At 38.4% G+C, this 19,690-nt stretch overlaps 1 protein-coding gene across 1 annotated transcript; it reads right to left on the bottom strand.

The window, feature by feature from the left end:
* USP14 (ubiquitin specific peptidase 14) lies at nt 1-16,743 on the bottom strand. The gene is made up of 16 exons (XM_072411341.1): nt 16,587-16,743; nt 12,370-12,515; nt 11,545-11,577; nt 11,000-11,104; nt 9,663-9,766; nt 9,195-9,253; nt 8,874-9,004; nt 7,888-7,968; nt 6,959-7,032; nt 6,061-6,175; nt 5,447-5,512; nt 4,710-4,802; nt 4,058-4,186; nt 3,387-3,441; nt 1,187-1,294; nt 1-708 (listed from the first exon to the last, which is right to left on the bottom strand). The coding sequence occupies exons 1-16, from the start codon at nt 16,600-16,602 to the stop codon at nt 560-562; spliced, it is 1,464 nt and encodes a 487-aa protein (XP_072267442.1). The 5' UTR covers nt 16,603-16,743; the 3' UTR covers nt 1-559.
* Nucleotides 16,744-19,690: the final 2,947 nt, after the last annotated feature.

Here is a 19,690-nt window from a genome sequence, read left to right as displayed (position 1 = left end):
TGGGGGTTGATCACAATTTTTATTCTGAAGTCACTGAGATGCCAGCAACAACCCGGACCAAAATAAAGTCAGATGAGTCTGGACACAGATGCGAGTGTGGCCACGTCGTCAGTCATGGGAAGCAGCACTGTTACAATGAGGCAACACGTATCCTTTCTCCTTCCTGGCAGTACTGTCAGATAAGGCAAGGATGGTTAAGTACTCTGGTATAAACCATGCAACAGTAACAATGGATGGGTTGTAGGTGTGCAATAAATATTTTTTTGGCCACTGTTCCATACAATGACAGTAAAAAAAATTGAGCACCACTGTGCAGTGGCTGGCCATTTGGCATTGTCAGATTCAAATTTTAAAATTCTAATATGACTTTATCAGAAATGTTTTCTAAATCTTGACACCTTTTTTTTCAGTAGAAATGAATTGGATTTAAGGTCATGGTTAAATGAACTTTACAGTTCACATCCTTGTCTAAAATAAAAATTCAGGGGCAGGAGATTCTAATTGTGGAACATTTATTTCACACCTAAGAAAAAAAAATGACTAAAACAGCAAAATGTCATTATTGTTCGGTTTCTTCAGAAGCTTCGATTCGTCTGGGTCCATAAAGTAGAACATAAGCTATGTGCCAATCTCCACCTCCCGACAGCCTTAGTATATCTTCCGGAGACACAATGCTCACTTTTTCATCATCAAACTTAATCCATTCATCTAAACAGTGAGAGACAGATATATAGTGTGTTAGACAAGCAACACCCCTCCTTCAAAATATTCCTAAACACAAATGACAGTTCTGCAGGATACGTACATATTTCATGAAACTATTATCACCACTTTAACCCATGTACATGGAGCCATTAATATAGAAGCATCTCATATGTTGTGGCTTGATGCACACATTGGCTCAAAGTCTTGGTCATGTTATGTAAATATTTTAACGAATGCAGTATTAAGTAGGTGCTGAAGCTGGAGTCCAGATTTTTTAGTATGGACTCCCTAACAGGTAAGAATATGTGCTTCTATATCTAGCATATAAACCCTTTAAACCACATCGATGTAGATTATAAATAGGCATAATGCCAATCCCAAAAATGCACAACGTATGTATGTGATTCAGGATCATTAATCCAACAAACAAAACAAACAAGTACCCCCAATAGGGGGAGAAGAGAACAGGAGAAGTACTTGCCTTGTTTCCTTTTAACCCATGAAACATAATGCCCTGATGAGCTTGATCTTCCCTGGTGAGTAAGAACTGCCTGCAGCTCATAGTAACCACAATTATTAGACCCAACATCTACAAAACAGAAAAGAAATATTGTATTCATCTTTGCCCTAAAAAACATATACAGTTGTAAATCCTAACAATACAACTCTTTTATTTACTTAATTTTGGTCTGGTAAAATATACCACGGAAAGAATATTGTGTTTAATAGGTGCAACAGTTACCTTACATCCATATACTGGAACTACAGTAATGGGATTTTGAAAGAACTAACATTTTTGTCTTTAGGAAATTCTAACCAGTCATGTGTCCTGATCACTAGAGTAGTGTAATTAACAGATCTTGCACTAGAAAGCAATTACACCCTAAGCTCCAAATATGAAAAGAGAAGAAGGGATTCTGTAGTTTATCAAAAGACAGCTAGGCAGGATGGACAACAACTGATGTGATTTTAGTGCAGAAAGGGCTTTGTGTTGTCATAAAGATTCTGTTCTTCTAAAGCAAAGCTAGTTTTAAGTCACTTAATACAAGTTTGTGTATCTGCTAAATCATTATTGCTGCATACCAGAACAGAGCAGTCCAGAAAGTCCAGTAACTAGTTCAAAATAAAACTTTAATGTTTCGGACTGGTAATACGTTTTCTTTATCAGACCCCAACAAAACTCTGTAGAAATAAAAGATTCTCTTTTCTGCACTGGAAACAATTTCTTTTGTGCACCTCCAGCATTTAAAAGTTGCTACAAGCTTTATTTCACTGTAATCTTAATGGTTTCCAGTGGGCAAAACACATATGTCACCAGTATGGAGAGGCGAGGAGAAAAAAAGCCTCACTTTTTCTGTCAGATGTGTGAGATGATTATACATCAGTATGGTAGAAGGCATGACAAAGGCAGTGCACCTGATTTAATAAAGCTCTCGAAGGCTGGAGAGGATACACTGTCATCAGTGAAGCTGGGTGATCCAGCAAACCTGAAATGAATCTGGTCCAGAATTTAAAACATTTGTTAACAAAATAATTTGAGAAAATCCATTCCAGGTTTGCTGGATCAACCAGCTTCATTGATGAAAGGGTATCCTCTCCAGCCTTGGAGAGCTTTAATAAATCAGGCACAATGACTGGGGGCAGAGACTTCTGCTGGGCCTCTGCTTCAGGTATCTGTAATCTGAATTCCCCAGAATAGGAGTATGAAGAATAGCCTACTAATTGGGTACATGATGAAAATGTACTAGTCCAAGTAGATACATACAATTTCCGTTACTAAAACCAGACATTTACTCGTATTCAGGATGTTCGCTTAATGGAATATCTTACGGCCCTTATACAAAACAAAGTGGACAGATTTGACATGATCTGGGATCCATGGGATGCCTTCTACGCACGATTGCAAGTTTAGGGATTAGTTGTGCTCACCTTGCTCTGGATTACCTCACTAATAATGTCCACCTGCCGCCCCTCTACCCTTCCTCCTATTGTTCATAGTGGTTACTATTTTGACTTCCTATATGTTCCTGTTTTTTTTTCTTTAGTGTATGTTTTTTCCACCCCTCCTTTCTCTTTTTTGTTTTTCTTTTATTGTGATTTGTTTCCAGCAATACCGGATGGGATTCTACTTGGACTTTGGACTTAATACTACTCGACAGTAATATCACTACCTTGGACGAGGACATGTACTTTGATTGCTGGGTATTCCGCTTCACCCAATGTTTATTTGTACTATGTATATTGCTCCTATACCTGTATTGCTGTGCTTCTTGTTTTATTGAATTTTTGTACATATAAAACTCAATTTAAAAAAAAAAACAAAAAAAAAAAAAAAACAGACATTTCTGAACAGCCAACCCTTTCTCAGACAATCCTCCAATCGTTCCTAGATATCCTATCTTCCAACTCTGGTGCTGCACTTTAGTTGCTTAGAATTAGAGTTTTTGGATCTTCAAAATTGAATTTCCCCCATCTTGCACATTAGTACTTGTGATAGCAGGCACATATATTTGTTTTTTTATAACGCATATCCCTGAACTCATTACTTACTAAACTGCCAGTATAATGTTTGTTACATCAACTTTCTCTGTAATGTTCTAAAAGCATCAAGTTCAAAAGGTTTCGTCTCTAGACCCTAAGTGTAATGTCACCAAATACATTCATTTCTAGATGGATCTTACCTCCAGGAAAGGCAAAGGGTTCATATTTCACTTCTTTTTGTGCTCCTTGTTTAGCCTACAATAAACAAAGGACATTAAGATATACATAATTAGGGTAAAATTTAAAATCTTGAATTAGGCTACAACTTAACAACAAATACTGTCACATGTACATAGTTTCATGAATCTTTGAGTATTTCTTACAGATCTGTGTAGTAATCCAGCATAAAACATCTTCTGAACTTTGCCACTATACAAAAGTTTCTTTAAAGACTGATCCGTCCTGTGCTCTCTTTTAGTGCAGAGTGACTGTTGGTGTGTATATTCCCTGTAGCTTTCTGCATGCATTGTATGGTGGGAGAACCAGCTTGGCTCTCTGCATGGGTTATGTGCAGCAATATGATGTCATTGATACGTCAACAAGGCCTTATTCTGACAGCAAAGACTTGCTAGTATTTGCAGCAGGGAAGCAGCGGTAAAGAGTAATTAAGCTTTCTTAATTACTGTACCTCGGATGTACCTCTGATGTCTAAAGGTCCTCAGGTGGTAAAGGAAATGGAGGTATCACTGGCATACAATTCTAGACAAATTGTGAATTCTAAAATATTCATACTTTCATAAAATTTCTGGATACTTCACTACTTTAAGCACAATAAGGTAAATCAAATATTCAAAAAAACAAAGGAACTTACTTTCAGGGCCTGCACGGATACTTTCTTGTCTTCCAACTCTTTAAATTTGGAACGGAATGGGACCATCTTTTCCTGAAGCTCTGGTGTGCACAGTTCATATATATCCAACATAAGAGGAAATTTGACATCCTGTAAATTAGAAATGTTCTTGTTAAAGGTAAAATGTCATAGGCACCCAAACATTTAACAAAAAAAAAAAAAAAAAAGTGACCACAACTGACATCTGGCTTCTGAATGGCTCAAGGACTTTTTAGATAGTTCTATGGTTATTGGAACATGATAATTATAGGAAAGGAGATTTGCTACCTCTTCATATGAAATTACTAATAAAAGATAGTATTATTGCCAGAAATCATTTTAGCACAACAAAAGGGATATAATTCTATTATGGTTACAGGTTACTGTGCCACACCAGCAGGAAATAAAAGCAATTTTCTGATTCCTAATGTACCTCTAAATATTGCACATTGATCACATGGGAAGGGTGCTACATTTACAGTAATAGCTAGGATTTAACAGACACATTGTAAAATCTACCCCAAATTAAAATTATATTAATTATAGGCAAACAATATAAAACATGCAGATGTGAATATAAACAGTTTTGTATTTTCACAAAAATAATTTAAACTATCAGGAATAAAGCACAAACCTTCAGAACTTTGGCATTGACAGACTCCTTCTCTTTATAAAAGAATCGGACCATCTGGATAGTCAGGTAGGCAGGTAAACGGCTTATTCTGGACTACGATGCAAAGAGCACAAATAGGTAACATAACTAGAATGTTTCTGTTTAGAACACCGCTCATGTTGCAGTAATACACCTTTCCATAAAACAGCACATAATAAAGTTACCCCAAGTGTCAATTGTCAAAGTTTATCAATCCTAAATACAGTCACTGTGAAAATTATCACCTTAGAAATACAGCACCATTTCCTATTTTGCATACCTATTAAACACAGATTTCTTAACTAATTTGCTATGTGTTACTGAATTCTGACTTCATGGATAAGCCCGCATAATTAATAATTCCATGCATGCTGGCAGTATTGCAACAATATTTTACTAGAGGGTCTTACAACCTTTAACTCATTAAATAACCAGCTTCTAATGGACCTGACAGGACTTTTGTGTTGTAGTGATACATGCCTCCAAGTGAAGCTCACTGCCACTTATTACAAGTTGCACCTAAATACACTATAAATTATTATAATTATTATTAAACAGGATTTATATAGCGCCAACATATTACACAGCGCTGTACATTGAATAGGGGTTGCAAATGACAGACAAATACAGACAGTGACACAGGAAGAGAGGACCCTGCCCCGAAGAGCTTACAATCAGGAAAAAAACCCCCAAAAAACAGATAAAAGATTTTCACTTACAGTTTTGTTATATAAAGCATTTCTTTGCAGCGATGGTGAATGTTTGGTGATTTCTTCTTGAAGGCGCTAAAAAAAGTACAACATACAGGTCATGGCAGGACAGCTCTGTCATCTTTAAAATATTATTTGTTGATTAAACTGACAAAACCTGAATTAGAATGAGACAAATTTACAAATGGTAATTAAAATTGAGCTTAGTTTAAGGCCAAACTCAAATTTTAAAAAGGCTGATAGGTAGGCTTTACTAAGACTATAAACACTGTAGGGTGAAGTAAAACCAGAGAAAGTAATTTCAGTAAAAGAAAGAAGCATGTATAACTGTAAAAGACTCAAGGGGAGGCTGGATTTCCACTTTAAAGCGTAAAAAGTTCCATTTTACAAATTTGGCATCAGGCAGGGTTATACTGCAGAAAGGGACAGGAGATTTCCCTTCTGCAAAAAGTACTCTTACCTGCCTGATCGCCATCTGTCAAATTTATCTGAGAGGTATAAGTAGTACCACAAATCATTTATTTGGCATCGTAAAACTAAATAACTGGTTAACAGGGATTATTTTTTATATTTACCATAGAATTTATAGCTAAAGTAACACACATTGATACAATTATTCTCACCAGCTTGAGTCCAGTAAAGAGATATTTCACTTCTTGATTAATGAAGCAGCTGAGCTGTAACTGTGTTTCTTTACTTTTTGTTACTTCTTCCTCCTCAGATTCAGTGCATTTCATTCTTTTTGATAAAAGTTATTAAAGAAAACAAATACTGACAAAATGAATATGTGAATAAAACAAATTGGTTGGTACCCTCCAGCCAGGAAAGACTTTGACAGGAGAGGAGTGATACATCTGTACAAGACTGAAATTTAAGGCGAGGTTTAAAAGCTACATACAGATCCTGGATTTTAGAACCTGACTGAACAGCACTCATTTGTTCTAGTGTTGGTGGCAATGATCACCGACAATCATTTCCAGGCACAAATACCATGAACGTATGGGCGTAACTGTAGATGCATCTTGGCCTATAGGTAGGTACACATCCTTGGCCAGTATTATCACCAAACATAAAAGGCTCACTGTGACAGATCTAGAGACTAGAGATGTCAGACATTTTTTAGCCAATTGTAGTGTGAATTGTAAAGATAGATTATAATAGATTAAGAATACAAAACGGACTGTATAGAACCACGGAGCTAGCTTAGAACAGAAGGAGTTTACATAACTCATTCCACCCCTTGTCCATAAATAGCTTGTGCAGCAAATTTATAAATCAATACGTTAGAAAACTGGAACCCATGACAGTTTTTCTAACTTCATGTACATTTTTAACATGGTGAAGTAATCAATACTGCCCCTCTGACCAGTTAGTTTGTCCTTTCAGAATGTCCCTATTCAATTGCAGATTAAATCTCTTTCAGACACCACGAAAATAATGTCAATGTATGACCACTCACATCTTTTCATGCATTCAAAGACTCAAGATACAGTTTCCATGCAACAATTATAAAAAGGATACGTTGACTCAAATTCAATGCCAAAAAACTGGTCAATAAAGCTTTTCTTTTTTGGTGCAGCAGCTCCTGAACTTGTCTATTAAAAAAAAAAATTAATTGCAAACATTTCTGCAAAATTAAAAATAAAGCTCAGTAAAATATTTAAAGTAAGGATTATTTTCTATAACAATTACAGTTATTGGATATCCAATGCTCCCTAACTGCTGATAATACCAAAACCTGTGGCAAATATAGCGTTTAGTAAACCAAACATTTAAACCACAAAAAAAGTTCTCAGTTTTAAAACAATAAAGTAAAATGCTTTGTTTAACATTATCCTGAGAGTAATTTTACCTTTGTAGGAAGTAAAACCCATGACAGGTCTAGTCAGTGTCATTATTGTTGTTATAATGCCCTCGCTACCACCTTTTTGCTAACAGCTTCAATATTCCAAAAATATAATATTAAAAAAAACAATAAAATGTTGGGTTATTCAGGACTTCTTTGTAAAGGACTTGAATACTTTGAGGATTACTTTATTGTAAAGAATTCTCGTTTATGTCTGTAGTATTACTACAATTTCTTTTTTTCTGAACCACAATAAATAAATATTTCATAAAATAAAAAAATAATATGTTTAAGAAGAACAAAAATATTCTATGTTCTTATCTATATACAGCCACAGGATATTGATAATGTCATTTAGGATGTTCAAAAGCCCAGCTGACAAGTGGTAAAGAGGAATTCACCTGGTCGGTGTCCTGATTCTCTCCCAATATGAGTGCTACACTAAGGAGCTCAGCCAATTGTCACACAACTTTTGTCATAGTTAGTTACATGCATGTTTCAGATGATTGACTGAAACCTAAAAAACAGCTTTGCATCTAAGCAATGGCAGTGATAATCCCCTGGCAAGGGCCTGGAAAAGGTTTAGTAAGATTTCAGCACTTACCTCCATGTCAGTGTCCCCTTCTATGGGCTCCAACTTCTGCTGTAGCACCCTCATCATTTGTATCCAGCATTCATTAGCATCCTGAAAAATAAGATGTAGGAAAATGCTGAGAGATAACCAGCTATCGCAAGATAAAAAAACTTTTTATGAGTTTTAAACACAAAATAGATACGTCAGTACCATGTCTTGACACAGAACCCTTCCTCATTCCTGCCAAACAATGCTTCCAAGGCTGCAGTTTAGTGTACAGCTCAGTGGCTAAATGTGAATATGTAGAGAGGTGTCACTTCACATTTCATCAATGTAAAATAAAAGGCTGGTTGTATACCGTATTTTTTGCCATATAAGACGCACTTTTTCTTCCCCAAAACTGAGGGGGAAAAGTTAGTGCGTCCTATACGACAAATGTGTTAAAAAAAATAATTAAAATATTATACTCACCCGATAACCGATCCTGCGTGTGTCTCAGGCTGCAGCGTGTCTCTCTCTTCTCTCCTCTGCCAGCATCGTGTTTTCTCCTGTCTGTAAAGCAAAGCGAAAGAAGCCGGCACAGCGCCACCTGCTGTTCCCTGTCCTAACTGCCGTACAATAGAAAAAAAGCACAGAGTGATCAGAAGAGGAGTTTGAATGACAGAGTGATCAGAAAGGGAATTTGAAAGGTACAGAGTGATCAGAAAGGGAATTTGAATGGCACATGAGTGATCAGAAGGGGAATAACGGTATGAATGGTACATGAGTGATCAGAAGGGGAATAATCTTTCAGAATCTTTTTTTCTAGATTTTCCTCCTTTAAAATTGGGTGCGTCTTATATTCCGGAGCGTCTTATACGGCGAAAAATACGGTATCTACAGGCTTAATGCTGCTGAACTCCACGCCCTCCCCATAAATATTTGTTGTGTTTCTGTGTCCAGCATGTATATAAAAAGTCAAATGGCTGTATGAATTCCCTTAGATGACATTAGAAATAAAACAGTCTAATGATTACCTGCTGTAGGTACTGCCCCTGTTCACCTTTCTCTGCAAACTGAGGGAAGGCCATGTGCAAGAACTGGAGAATGATGATGGGAGGAATACTGGAAGAGGTCTTGTCCATAGATTCAAAAAGATCTCTAAGGGCTGCAGAAACAGAGTGTATTTGTAAGTAAAATACAAAAATAACACTTGAAAGTTCATAGCCTGGTACTAAAATAGGATGATCATAGAACATGCCTACTTTATATAAAATATTATACAAAATAAAAAAATAATAAAAATAAAGATGTACCCAAAACTATTGTAGTTCCTGCCAAAAGACAAAAACACAAACCTGCAGTAATGTACTGAGCAGAAGCCATTTCACCAGAAGCTCTCAAGGCACCGGCATAGCTAAAACAAAAAAATATTATTGCAAATAAAACAAAAATCACCAAATGCTACAATATTTATCCATCTATACCAATGTCTATACCAATGTCTATACCAATCTAAACCAATGTCTCAGCTTAAAAAAAAAAATACAGCCTTGCAGTAAAAAGGTGCGAGACATCTAAATAAAACACAACTAAAAGGTTGACATGCATTTAGCCTAATAATCTTCTGCAGTAAAATTATAAAATTAAACCTACACATTGACAGATGTTGTTAAACACCCAAACAAACAAAAAATAAACTGCACAATGTAAAAAAAAGGCAATTCTATAGACAGATGGCATCAACATTTGAGAACCAGATAATTGTTATTGGTTTAAAGCTCCAGGGTGCACACACTGATCATTTTATTTATGCAAGTTAATACCGTTTAAGAGACTCTTTCAGCTCTGGCACTGAACGAATACACTGAATAGTGGCATTCATATAACAGGTGTTTCCCAGGTTTGTTAAGCCACAGGGCAATTCCATCTACAAGATAAAGCAGATATTTAGTAGTGCACATCAATAAATGAAGCAAGATGTATAAGGAATAAATATATTTAAAATTGTTTAACTGATAAAAGCTGATTGAAGTCTTAGTTTTGCAAAAGTTTTATAAACTGCTTCTATGGAACCCTTCATAGCAAACTGGTATTTTAAAATATTTACAATGATTTAAACACTACAGTATTAAATATAATAATGTCATCAAGAACAGTTTTTTATGTAACCACCAAGCTCCCTGTTAAACAATTGCCGAGATACATTTTGAAATACTGTACATTGTTTGCTATCATCGGCCATACATTGAAAACATAAGCAGTAATGCAGTCACTATAGAGAACTGCAAAACATCAAGTAGAGCCAGTTTATGCAAAAATAAGGAAATGAGGAAAAAAAAATTTTGTGCTGTGTTGGCTTGTTATTTCTAGGGTTGCTTTAACCCTTTCTGGGAATAGGTAAGGTGTTCTATGTACCCCAGTTATCATTGCTGAGAATGCGTGAGCAGATATCTGGGGAGCCCCTATTAAAGAGCCTTTATAAAGTCTAAATAGGCTTTCACCCTTCAGACCCTCATAATGATGGCATGAGGTCCTCTGGCCCAATGATGGAACTTGCTACCTTTGGGGAAAGACAGGAACCCGTGTTTTGTCAAAATGAAAAGGGCCTACACGTTCTTTGCCCCTTCTTTTTTTTAGCAAACTAGATTTTAGGGGACCTTTCACGGCTATGAGAGGAACACACATGCTCGAAGGTAGAAGAACCTTACAGGAAGAAGTACAAAAAAGAAATTGGATGTTAGCACATCCTAACAGCATATTATAAAGGTACCATTATTTATACTACAACTGTCTGCCAAGATCATTGCAATAAAAAGGTTTTCAAGTTTCTGTGCAGTGGAAGTTTTAAATGTGTGAAAGTGTCACATTTCTTCACTTTGGAAATTACCAAAAATCAGTGCCCAGCTACAGCCAGCATTTACGAAAACCTGACTATTTCAGCCTATACCTTAACATAATTTTTAAAAAAATGTTTTACTTTTGGGACGGCAAAAAAAAAAAAACTATTCTCCCAAAGTTCAATTTAAAATTAAGTCAAATATCCCAAGCTCATCTCTAACAGTGCTTCTCAATAAGGTGCCTAACCCAAAAAAAGCCCAAGACTATCATCCTTTGTATGCACTATGCCTACAAAGGGCATGAAACATGAAACAGAACTTACAGCTGAGGCCAGTTGCTCCTCCGTCATGTCTTCTACAAAGACAGGCCTCACTGCTGGTTCCTCAGGAAGAGCCTCAGCTGACCCCATCATTAACAAGCTCATTCCCTAGAAGTGAATGATAAAATGGTGAGACTCCATTGTACACATAGCCATCTACCACTGGTCAACATTTTGTGTAAACAGGATAGAAAAACAACAAATTTGGTGGTTAATACATATAACTCAGTATGGATACACTTTACACGCTACGTGCTAGTTTATGTTAGCTACACATAGCAATTTTTCATTCAATTTCATATCCTTACATATGGACACCGTTGTAATATAATATATAAAAGGTGAATACGTCCAAACAATGAATATCTTTTAGACTGTAATTGCTCGAACAAATTGAGGAATCACTTTGTCTTCCGTTCTTATAATGTATTAGTAATCACATATGAACTTAGAATAATAAAACTATTCATGCACATTAAATCTCTGATTGATTAATGACAGACTCAAGATATATTTTTAAACAGAAACAAAAAATGGTATGTACTTACATTTTTTATTTTAAGGTTGCCCCAATCATCGTCCTATAGAACAAAAAACATATCAGAATGCTTTTATCCAATAGCACACTGTGTTGATTTCACTTATTTCACATGAGTTTTTACAGGAATATATTAAAGAACAACCCCAGGCAACAAATAAATAATTTAGACATACATGAAACCCTATGCAGATATCCAACCAATTGGCCAGAATTCTATTTCTTGCGCAGAGCTCTGAACAGTGCTACAATTTCTTGCATGTGGACAACAATCAGGTTAGGTAATATTCTAGGTCATATCATGCAATCAGATCAGTGGGATCCTGGTATCCATTTTTTTAAGCTGAAACCCACACAAAGTTAAACTCTTAGCATCCCACATATGAATGTCCCACAATACACTTGGCAGCAACTGAACATAGAGACTGACCATTTATGAGAAAAAATTTGTGTTGGAGCAGGCACCATATATAGCCCGTTTCCATCCTAAATTATGACATATATGTCATGCCTACAAAACATCTCTTTTTGATTTTTTTTTATACAATTTCACTTTGTAGAGCCAAGAGGATGCTGCTATGAATATGATTGGCCTTTCCTACAAAGCAAGTCTTTTTGAAAGAACGAGCTTGCAAGTCAAAAGTCCTAAAATTACAAGCTGCTTTTTATATCACCAAGTAGTGAAGAATAGGAAGGTGCAGAATCATTAAACCTGAACTCCAAAGAAAGTGACTGCTAAGGAGGAGTCCTAGACATTTTCAAAAGTGTGACTGGCAACTGCATTCGATATGGTGGAAGACTAATTAAAGAAAAAAAAAACACTTGTGTTTCATACCTTTAAAGTTCCTCCTTTCACCATTACTTTTTGTCTGTCCGGCTGCACTCCAGTCAAGGCAAACAGTTGAGCCTTAAAAACCATTGGCGGCTCATCGGTGTTCAGCTCCACATTATCAAATTTCTCCTTTCCCCACTTCACGTTCACTAGAATACAAAATCAAAGAACTATATATATTTTCTAATAAAATATTATTAGAACACCACATACCTCATTATCCCATTAAAGTAATGATCTGGTTATATTTTAAAAAATGGAAATAAGGTATTAGGTTTATATAAGGCAATGTAAATAAAATATTTTAGACAAATCAAGGGATTCTTAGCACACACCCCCTAAATGCTCACACATTGGTTATAATGTGAAGACAACAGAATGTGACACAGAAAAATGAATGTACTATTCTAGCAGCAAACTGGCTTTGGAAAATGCTTTTGTATTGTTATGTTGATTCCAAGTTGGATACGGATGCCTCTGTTATAGCCTTGTCTTCTCCAAACACACACAGCTGTTATAATAATATGACTTCACTCACTATGTAATATACGTACACAAGATGCATTTGTTATGTTTGCATTGCAGATGTTTACAACCCCCTCATAGTAATTTTGTTTGGACACATACAAGCAATGACTGAATTGTTCAAATTTTGGAGGCATTTTACCTGGCCATTTTTTTCCTATACACTCACAGAACAGGCCTTATTTTCCAATAGGATGATCATGTTTCATTCTTTTGATACAGATTTTGGTATTCAGATTTAGGCAGGCTTAATTAAGCTCTATACAGACATACATTGGATGCTGACTGGTTGCCGCTGGAAGAAATCTTTCATGTTTTCTGGTGACATATGAACAAATGCTGCACACACAGCACCGTTCTGTTCTGTGAAGGAAAGGGGGCTGGATGAGCACTGTTTTTACGCTATATAAAGGACATACAATATAATGATCCATCCTTGGCTGGAAGCCAAGTTTGTTGGCAATCATGACAAAAGCAAGTGATTTTAACACAAGACCCCTGTGCTCCAAACTATTATTTGCTACCCTGATGTCTTGGTGGTTATCAATGGACAAATAACCAAACCACATATCACACAACAGCAAATTCATCCTACACATTGCTAACCTGCAGGATGTTCCCTGATCATCTAAGTATTACAGCAACAGACATAAACTAATCCCTTTTGCCAGCAAGATGCAGCATACTTATCAGCAATCACTTAGGCTACATACACACATGCAATATTTGTCGTTCGAAAAGACCCTTTGCGATCCTTTCCAACGACTAAGGACTGCACAATACATGAACGAGCGAAGTACATACAGCACAGTTCTGCTGTGTGGTGAGGGGAGAACAACAGAGCGGCACCCCGCTGTGCCCTTCTCGCTGTAAACATGCCAGATTCTTGTACGATATCTGCCCTGAGCCGATTGTTGGACGAGAACCATTGCACATGTGTACCTAGCCCTAGAGCGTTAACCTGTAATCTCATATCCATTGCTGATGGCATGGATCTGGAGTGTAATGTTAAGTACTGCTCATATCTGTTACTAATTAAATAGAGGCATCACAATATCCCTAACTGACCGAACAAGCTTGGATCGCTGAACATTATTCTAGGAGCCCATATCAGCACAATATCTAAGGATATAGTTGTTGAGCAGGAAAGGGTTAAAGCAAATGAGGTTTATTTTTCTCTGTGTTACACAAACACTAGCAATACACACAACAGCGCTGCCTTATAGGTTGGTATATATAGTATATAAGTACTGTTTAATAATTTATTAACAGGAAATCTCCCCTTAGACTTGTCAGAACATGTCCCCTTTTCTTTCTGCTCCAGTAACAGACCCAAACTTTGGAATTCCCCCTCACTTTTATTCCATTGACAATAGTTGGAAGGAAAAAAAAAGGTGAAACGTTCACAGTGGGTTGAAGGACAGCAAAAAAACTTAATCACTTTTTAAAGTTTTATTAAAAATGGATACAGATACACTTTATTCATCCTTTCTAGACAATGTTAAAGTAATGATTTGAAACAGACAAATCCAGTAATTTCCCCAACTATTCTCCTGTGGTAATCTAATGATGCTGGGTTGCTCACACAAATGCATCCCATAGACTTGAACGCCTACTATCCATTTATCTACAGGAGATTGGTGAATGAGGGCAGGCAGCACAGTGGGGGAAACAAACAGCTGAACCCGAAGGGGTGGGTGTAGTGGGGGTTCAGCTTGGTATATCCAGTATTAGTGTAAAACATGTGACCTTACGTCATTTCACATTGATGTGAACTGGAATTATCTATGATCTATCATTGCGGTTACTGACATACAGCTTCATTACTGTTGGAGGCTGAGTACTAAAACCATATCACAAAATATTCTGTAAATGCTAATTAGTGATCAATCATCATCTCTGTTCAATATTCTAATATATACACAACTGATAGGAAAGATGAAACCTATAATTTACAAACTGTTCATACATCATATAAGATCATATTCATCCGGGGGTGATTCTAGTCTCTCTTACACCCAGCTGTACATTTTAGTACAGAGAACAATGGGCAGCACAGTGGCTCAATGGTTAGCACTCTGGCCTTTGCAGCGCTAGATTCTAGGTTCACATCCCCGCCAGGACACTATCTGCATGGTGTTTGTATGTCCTTCCTGTGTCTGCACGGGTTTCCTCTGAGTACTCCGGTTGCCTCCCACATTCCGAAAACATGCAGTTAGGTTAATTATACTGAAGAAAGTGCCTGTCCATTCTGCAAAGTTCTATTCTTAGGTTTAGTTCCGCTTTAAAATTCTTAAATAATTATCAGATAGATGTTGCAACAATAAAAAGAAAAAAAAAGCTACAGTTAGCTCTATTTGGGTGAATGCGTGTGTGTGGGGTGTGTGGGGTTACATCAACCCAGCCTGGCCAATCAAAATGGCTAAAGATCCTGAACCCAGAGGAGGAGCAGGAATATGAATTGTGTTCGTTTAACTGCACATTAGAGTTCAGTTATTCCTTCTGCAATAAAGAACCTTCTTGCTGGCAATTTTCTGGGCTTAGTTTCACATTAAAACTGTCCATTACACCTCTGTCCAGGCTGTGCTTGTATTCCCATTGTAAGGAGAGGGAAGCAATGAGCAGCAGTGTCTCAGCCTTTGCAGCCCTGGGTCCCAGGTTCAAATCTCAGCCGGGACACTATCTGCATGGAGTTTGCAGGATCTCCCTATGTCTGCGTGGGTTCCTCCAGGTACTCCGGTTTCCTCCCACATCCCAAAAACATGCAGTTAGGTTAATTGGCGTCCCTTTAAGGGACAGCTAGTGACATGACTATGGACTTTGTACAGCACTGGGTAATATGTTGGCGCTATATAAATACTGTGTAATAATAATTATTATAGGGCTTGCAAATGACAGATGCAGACAGTGACACAGGAGGAGGAGAGGAGCCTGCCCCGAAGAGCTTACAATCTAGGAGGTGGGGGAAGTAACACACAAAAGGAGGGGAGATATGTGGTGGTGGGAAGTAGTGATGGTTTCATAAGACAGAAGAAGACGGGTAGGCAAGTTTGAAAAGATGGGTTTTGAGGGCTCTTTTAAATGAGCAGAAGGTAGGAGCAAGCTGAATAGGAGGTAAAAGGTAAATAAAATTTTGCTGACACAGCCGGCTACCTTGAATCAAGGTGAACACAATTCGGAGGGTGAATCTAATGACACAACACAAACAGGAAACAATGGTGCTGTAATGGCTAATGGAGGATGGCTGTGCTGACAAAGCTCTGCCTAAATATAATCCCAGCACTGGCCACCATATCAGGTTTGTGGCCCCAATAGCAGACATGGCTAACAGTGGGCCCCAATGCAGAACTGAAGCCTGAGAGGATTTCCCTCATCTAGGAGAGAACTTCTCATACTGTGTCCCCAAAACGGAAGTGAAGTTTCCCTATTGGAAAACATAAAGAAATGCCCATTCTTACTTGTTGTCTTTATCTATGTTTACATTTGTCATAGCACTCTCACTAGCAGAGCTGTGTACATCAATATGATATATGACAGCAATACCGTACGGGTAATATTAGGCAGCCCCAGCCCTGTATACAGAAGAGCTCTATCACCGCTCCCCAGTGCAGGGTACAGTCGCCTAGCTAACAGGCCTCGGCCAGTCATGTGACGCAGCAAAGAGGGGGCGCAGTGTGCCCCGGGGTCTCCAGTACCTGTGTACAGGGGCATGATGGGTATTCGGGGCGCAGGATCGGCTCGCGGAGCGCTCTCACTCCCAGGTTCATTCAAACAGGGCCCCGCACAGCAGTGACGCTGCGAAATCACACACTGCCCCGAGAGTTCAGCCAATCACACTGCGTCGTCCGGTCACCTAAGCAATCAGAGACCAGTGTTGTCGCGTCATACCCAATCAGAGCGCGGGAAATTGGGCAGGCGGTCCAATCACAGTGCACTCGTCTTTCCGGTGACTCGGAAGTAATAGTGTCGCTACTTCCTCGTAAAAAAGGGGAAGAGGAAGTTGAGGATAATAAACACCCGGGAGATTCAAACAACACCGACCGTGCTGTAAATGGATATCGGTGGTGAATAGTTCTGCGCTGCGGCCTCCTAGAGAAATGTTTACATAAAGACCTAACTATCACTATGATTCTTAGGCTGTGTACACACGTTAGATTTTTGTTGTTAGAAAGAATGTTTCACCATTAAAATCTTACAATCTTTCCAACAACAAAGACTGAAAGATGCATGAACGAGCGCTGTACATAAATCAACGTTCTGCAGCAACACCCCACTGTTCTCTCTCCTCTTCACTTGCATCCAGAAGGGATCCATAAACCAAGCTGGATGGTTGCTGTACACACGTCAGATTCTCATCCAATACTAGCAATAAAACGGTATCAGAGGAAAATCATCTGACGTGTGTATGTAGCCTTAAGTTATAATAATATACAATAATAATATAATATACAATAATAGTCGTTGGAACTGATCTTTCACGATCCTTTCCAGCGACTAAGGACTGCACGATGCATGAACGAGTGTTGTACATACAGCACCGTTCTGCTAAATTGGGACGGGAGGGGGAGAAGGATGGAGCGGCACCCTGCTGTGCGCTCTCCCCTTTCGCTTTCATTATGATTGTTCGTTGTCCATCGTCAGTGGATCCGCCAGGATGGTCGTTTGGACGATGAGCGCTGTACACACGCCAGATTCTTGTCCGATATCGGCCTTGAGAAGCATTGTAAGTGTGTAGGTAGCTTAAGACTCTGCGTGTTGTGTACTCAGGAATGTAACACACTTGTAAAGGGGTCACTGAATTCACGTAGAAGATTTCTCTCCCCACTGCAAAAGTTACATGTATGCTAATGTTCCAGGTTCAGGCTTTTTTTTAACTAACGTTTTAATATCACAATAACTTTTTATATTGAAAACATTGAGGATGCAATTCTCCATTTCTTTAAGCTTAACGCGTACCTAAACTCCGAATTTTAACTTTACATAAAAGGGTAGACATCTGGGGCATGTGCAGAAGGAGGCCTTTCATCAATAGGAAAAAAAAATTGCACATCTCACTTATGAGCAGTGAGATCAGCAAGTTTTTTCCCAATTTACGTCACCAGATCTTGAGACTTAGTTTGCGATCTGGTGACACAGGAAGAAGAACGCGGAAGAAGAAAGAAGAAGATGGCGGCTCCTGGCGCTCCCTCCGCGCCAGGCCAAAGACTGATACCGGGACGACGTGGGACCCGATGGAAGAATCCTCCCAACGGATCTGCGGGATTGAAGGTAAGTGTGATTTTTTTGTTTTGGGTTTACTTCTCCTTTGAAAAAACCCAAACTAAAAATCTTTATTGTAATTTTTTGTAGTATTAGATATTTCAAGCTATGGCTGTTCACCACCCCATCTTGTCTGGGTAATTGCCTCTTCCTCCTGTCCCATAGGTGTCTATGCAATCATAATGTATGTACTATTACTTGCCAATGATCGGCTAATTTGCACCTGGGACACGCGGCTGTGGCCGTAACCTGCGTGTTTAACTCAGAACGGCACATAATTGTTCTACGCTGCCAGGAGCTTAGAAGGTATAGTATGTGTTAGAGTACTGTGTGAGAAAAGCACTTTGCAAATCCCCATAATTGTAATACGCTTTAGTAGAGCTTCCCCTCAGTGGTCCAGAGGATGCTGAAAATGCATTCTGGCAGATAGGATGACATCTTCCTTTTGTGTGGGGACACTTAAGGGTTCTTGTGTTCCACAGGCTGGGCAAGCAGTGGGGCAAGCAGGGATTCCATTTCATGGGACATACCCTTGGCAGAAGGATCCACTGGCAACAGGTAAAAGACAGCAGATGGGGGCTGGAAGCCATGTAGTAATGTTTTGTCACAGGACCTGTTAAAGCTGCTGCTTTTTTTTGATTTGAGATCTGCAGTCGTATTCCCTATTCTATAGTTGTGAATTATAGCATTAGGAATTCCTATTTATTGTATAATGCTGCATAATATGTTGGCGCAATATAAATCCGGTTTATTATTATTATTATTAATAGTAATAATTATAATTAGGAATGCACTTATAAACTGACCTTGCTGTTGTGGAGATACAAGAACAGGTTGACATCCAGAGTGACTCAATGGTTGCCGATCAGGTAGTATACTCCTTAGTGAAGAGTCAATCCACATATTAGCTGATAATAAAGGCCATTATCTAATTGTTTACTTCCAGGAAATGGATTTGCAGGCATGTGTATCTGTCAGAAATCCATCATGGAGGCTGCCATTACAGATCTTTTTACAATGTTAGTCAGCTGGCTGACCTGCACAACATTCTAAACCAGGGGTCGGCAAACTCCGGTCTTTAGGCCAGATACGGAGCCAGAACTACCGGAGTTGCATGCGGCTCATGAGCCTCCGTGTAATGGCACCCTTCCCTATTTACTGCGGCCAGAGTTAACACTGCACAGCAATGCATACGGAGGAGAGGGAATGTTCTCTATTTACCCCGGTCGTGTTCCTGGTGGGGGCGGAGCCATTAGGGGAGGACTCGAGAAAGAGTCTGGCCTAGTGTGCTCCTGCCTACCTCTGAAATGGCCTAGTGGCCACTAAAGTTTGCTGACCTCTGTTCTAAACCATAGACTTTAAATAGGTAAACTGCTATAGCACCTGATATATGATAATTGACCATCTGTTATGGTGACCTTCAAATTTTGTAACCAGACAGCTGCAGAGCTGTGGAGAGCATAAAACCATTATCCAGGAACCCCTTTTACTTAGCAGTTAGTAATTCAGGAGAGAGTTCCAAATGCACCCATTGTAGAAT

Source organism: Pyxicephalus adspersus, chromosome 5 (genome assembly GCF_032062135.1).
Source record: "Pyxicephalus adspersus chromosome 5, UCB_Pads_2.0, whole genome shotgun sequence".
Taxonomy (NCBI): Eukaryota; Metazoa; Chordata; class Amphibia; order Anura; family Pyxicephalidae; genus Pyxicephalus; species Pyxicephalus adspersus.
The sequence above is the reverse complement of the archived record's forward strand: the minus strand, read 5'-3'. Positions and strand labels throughout refer to the sequence as shown.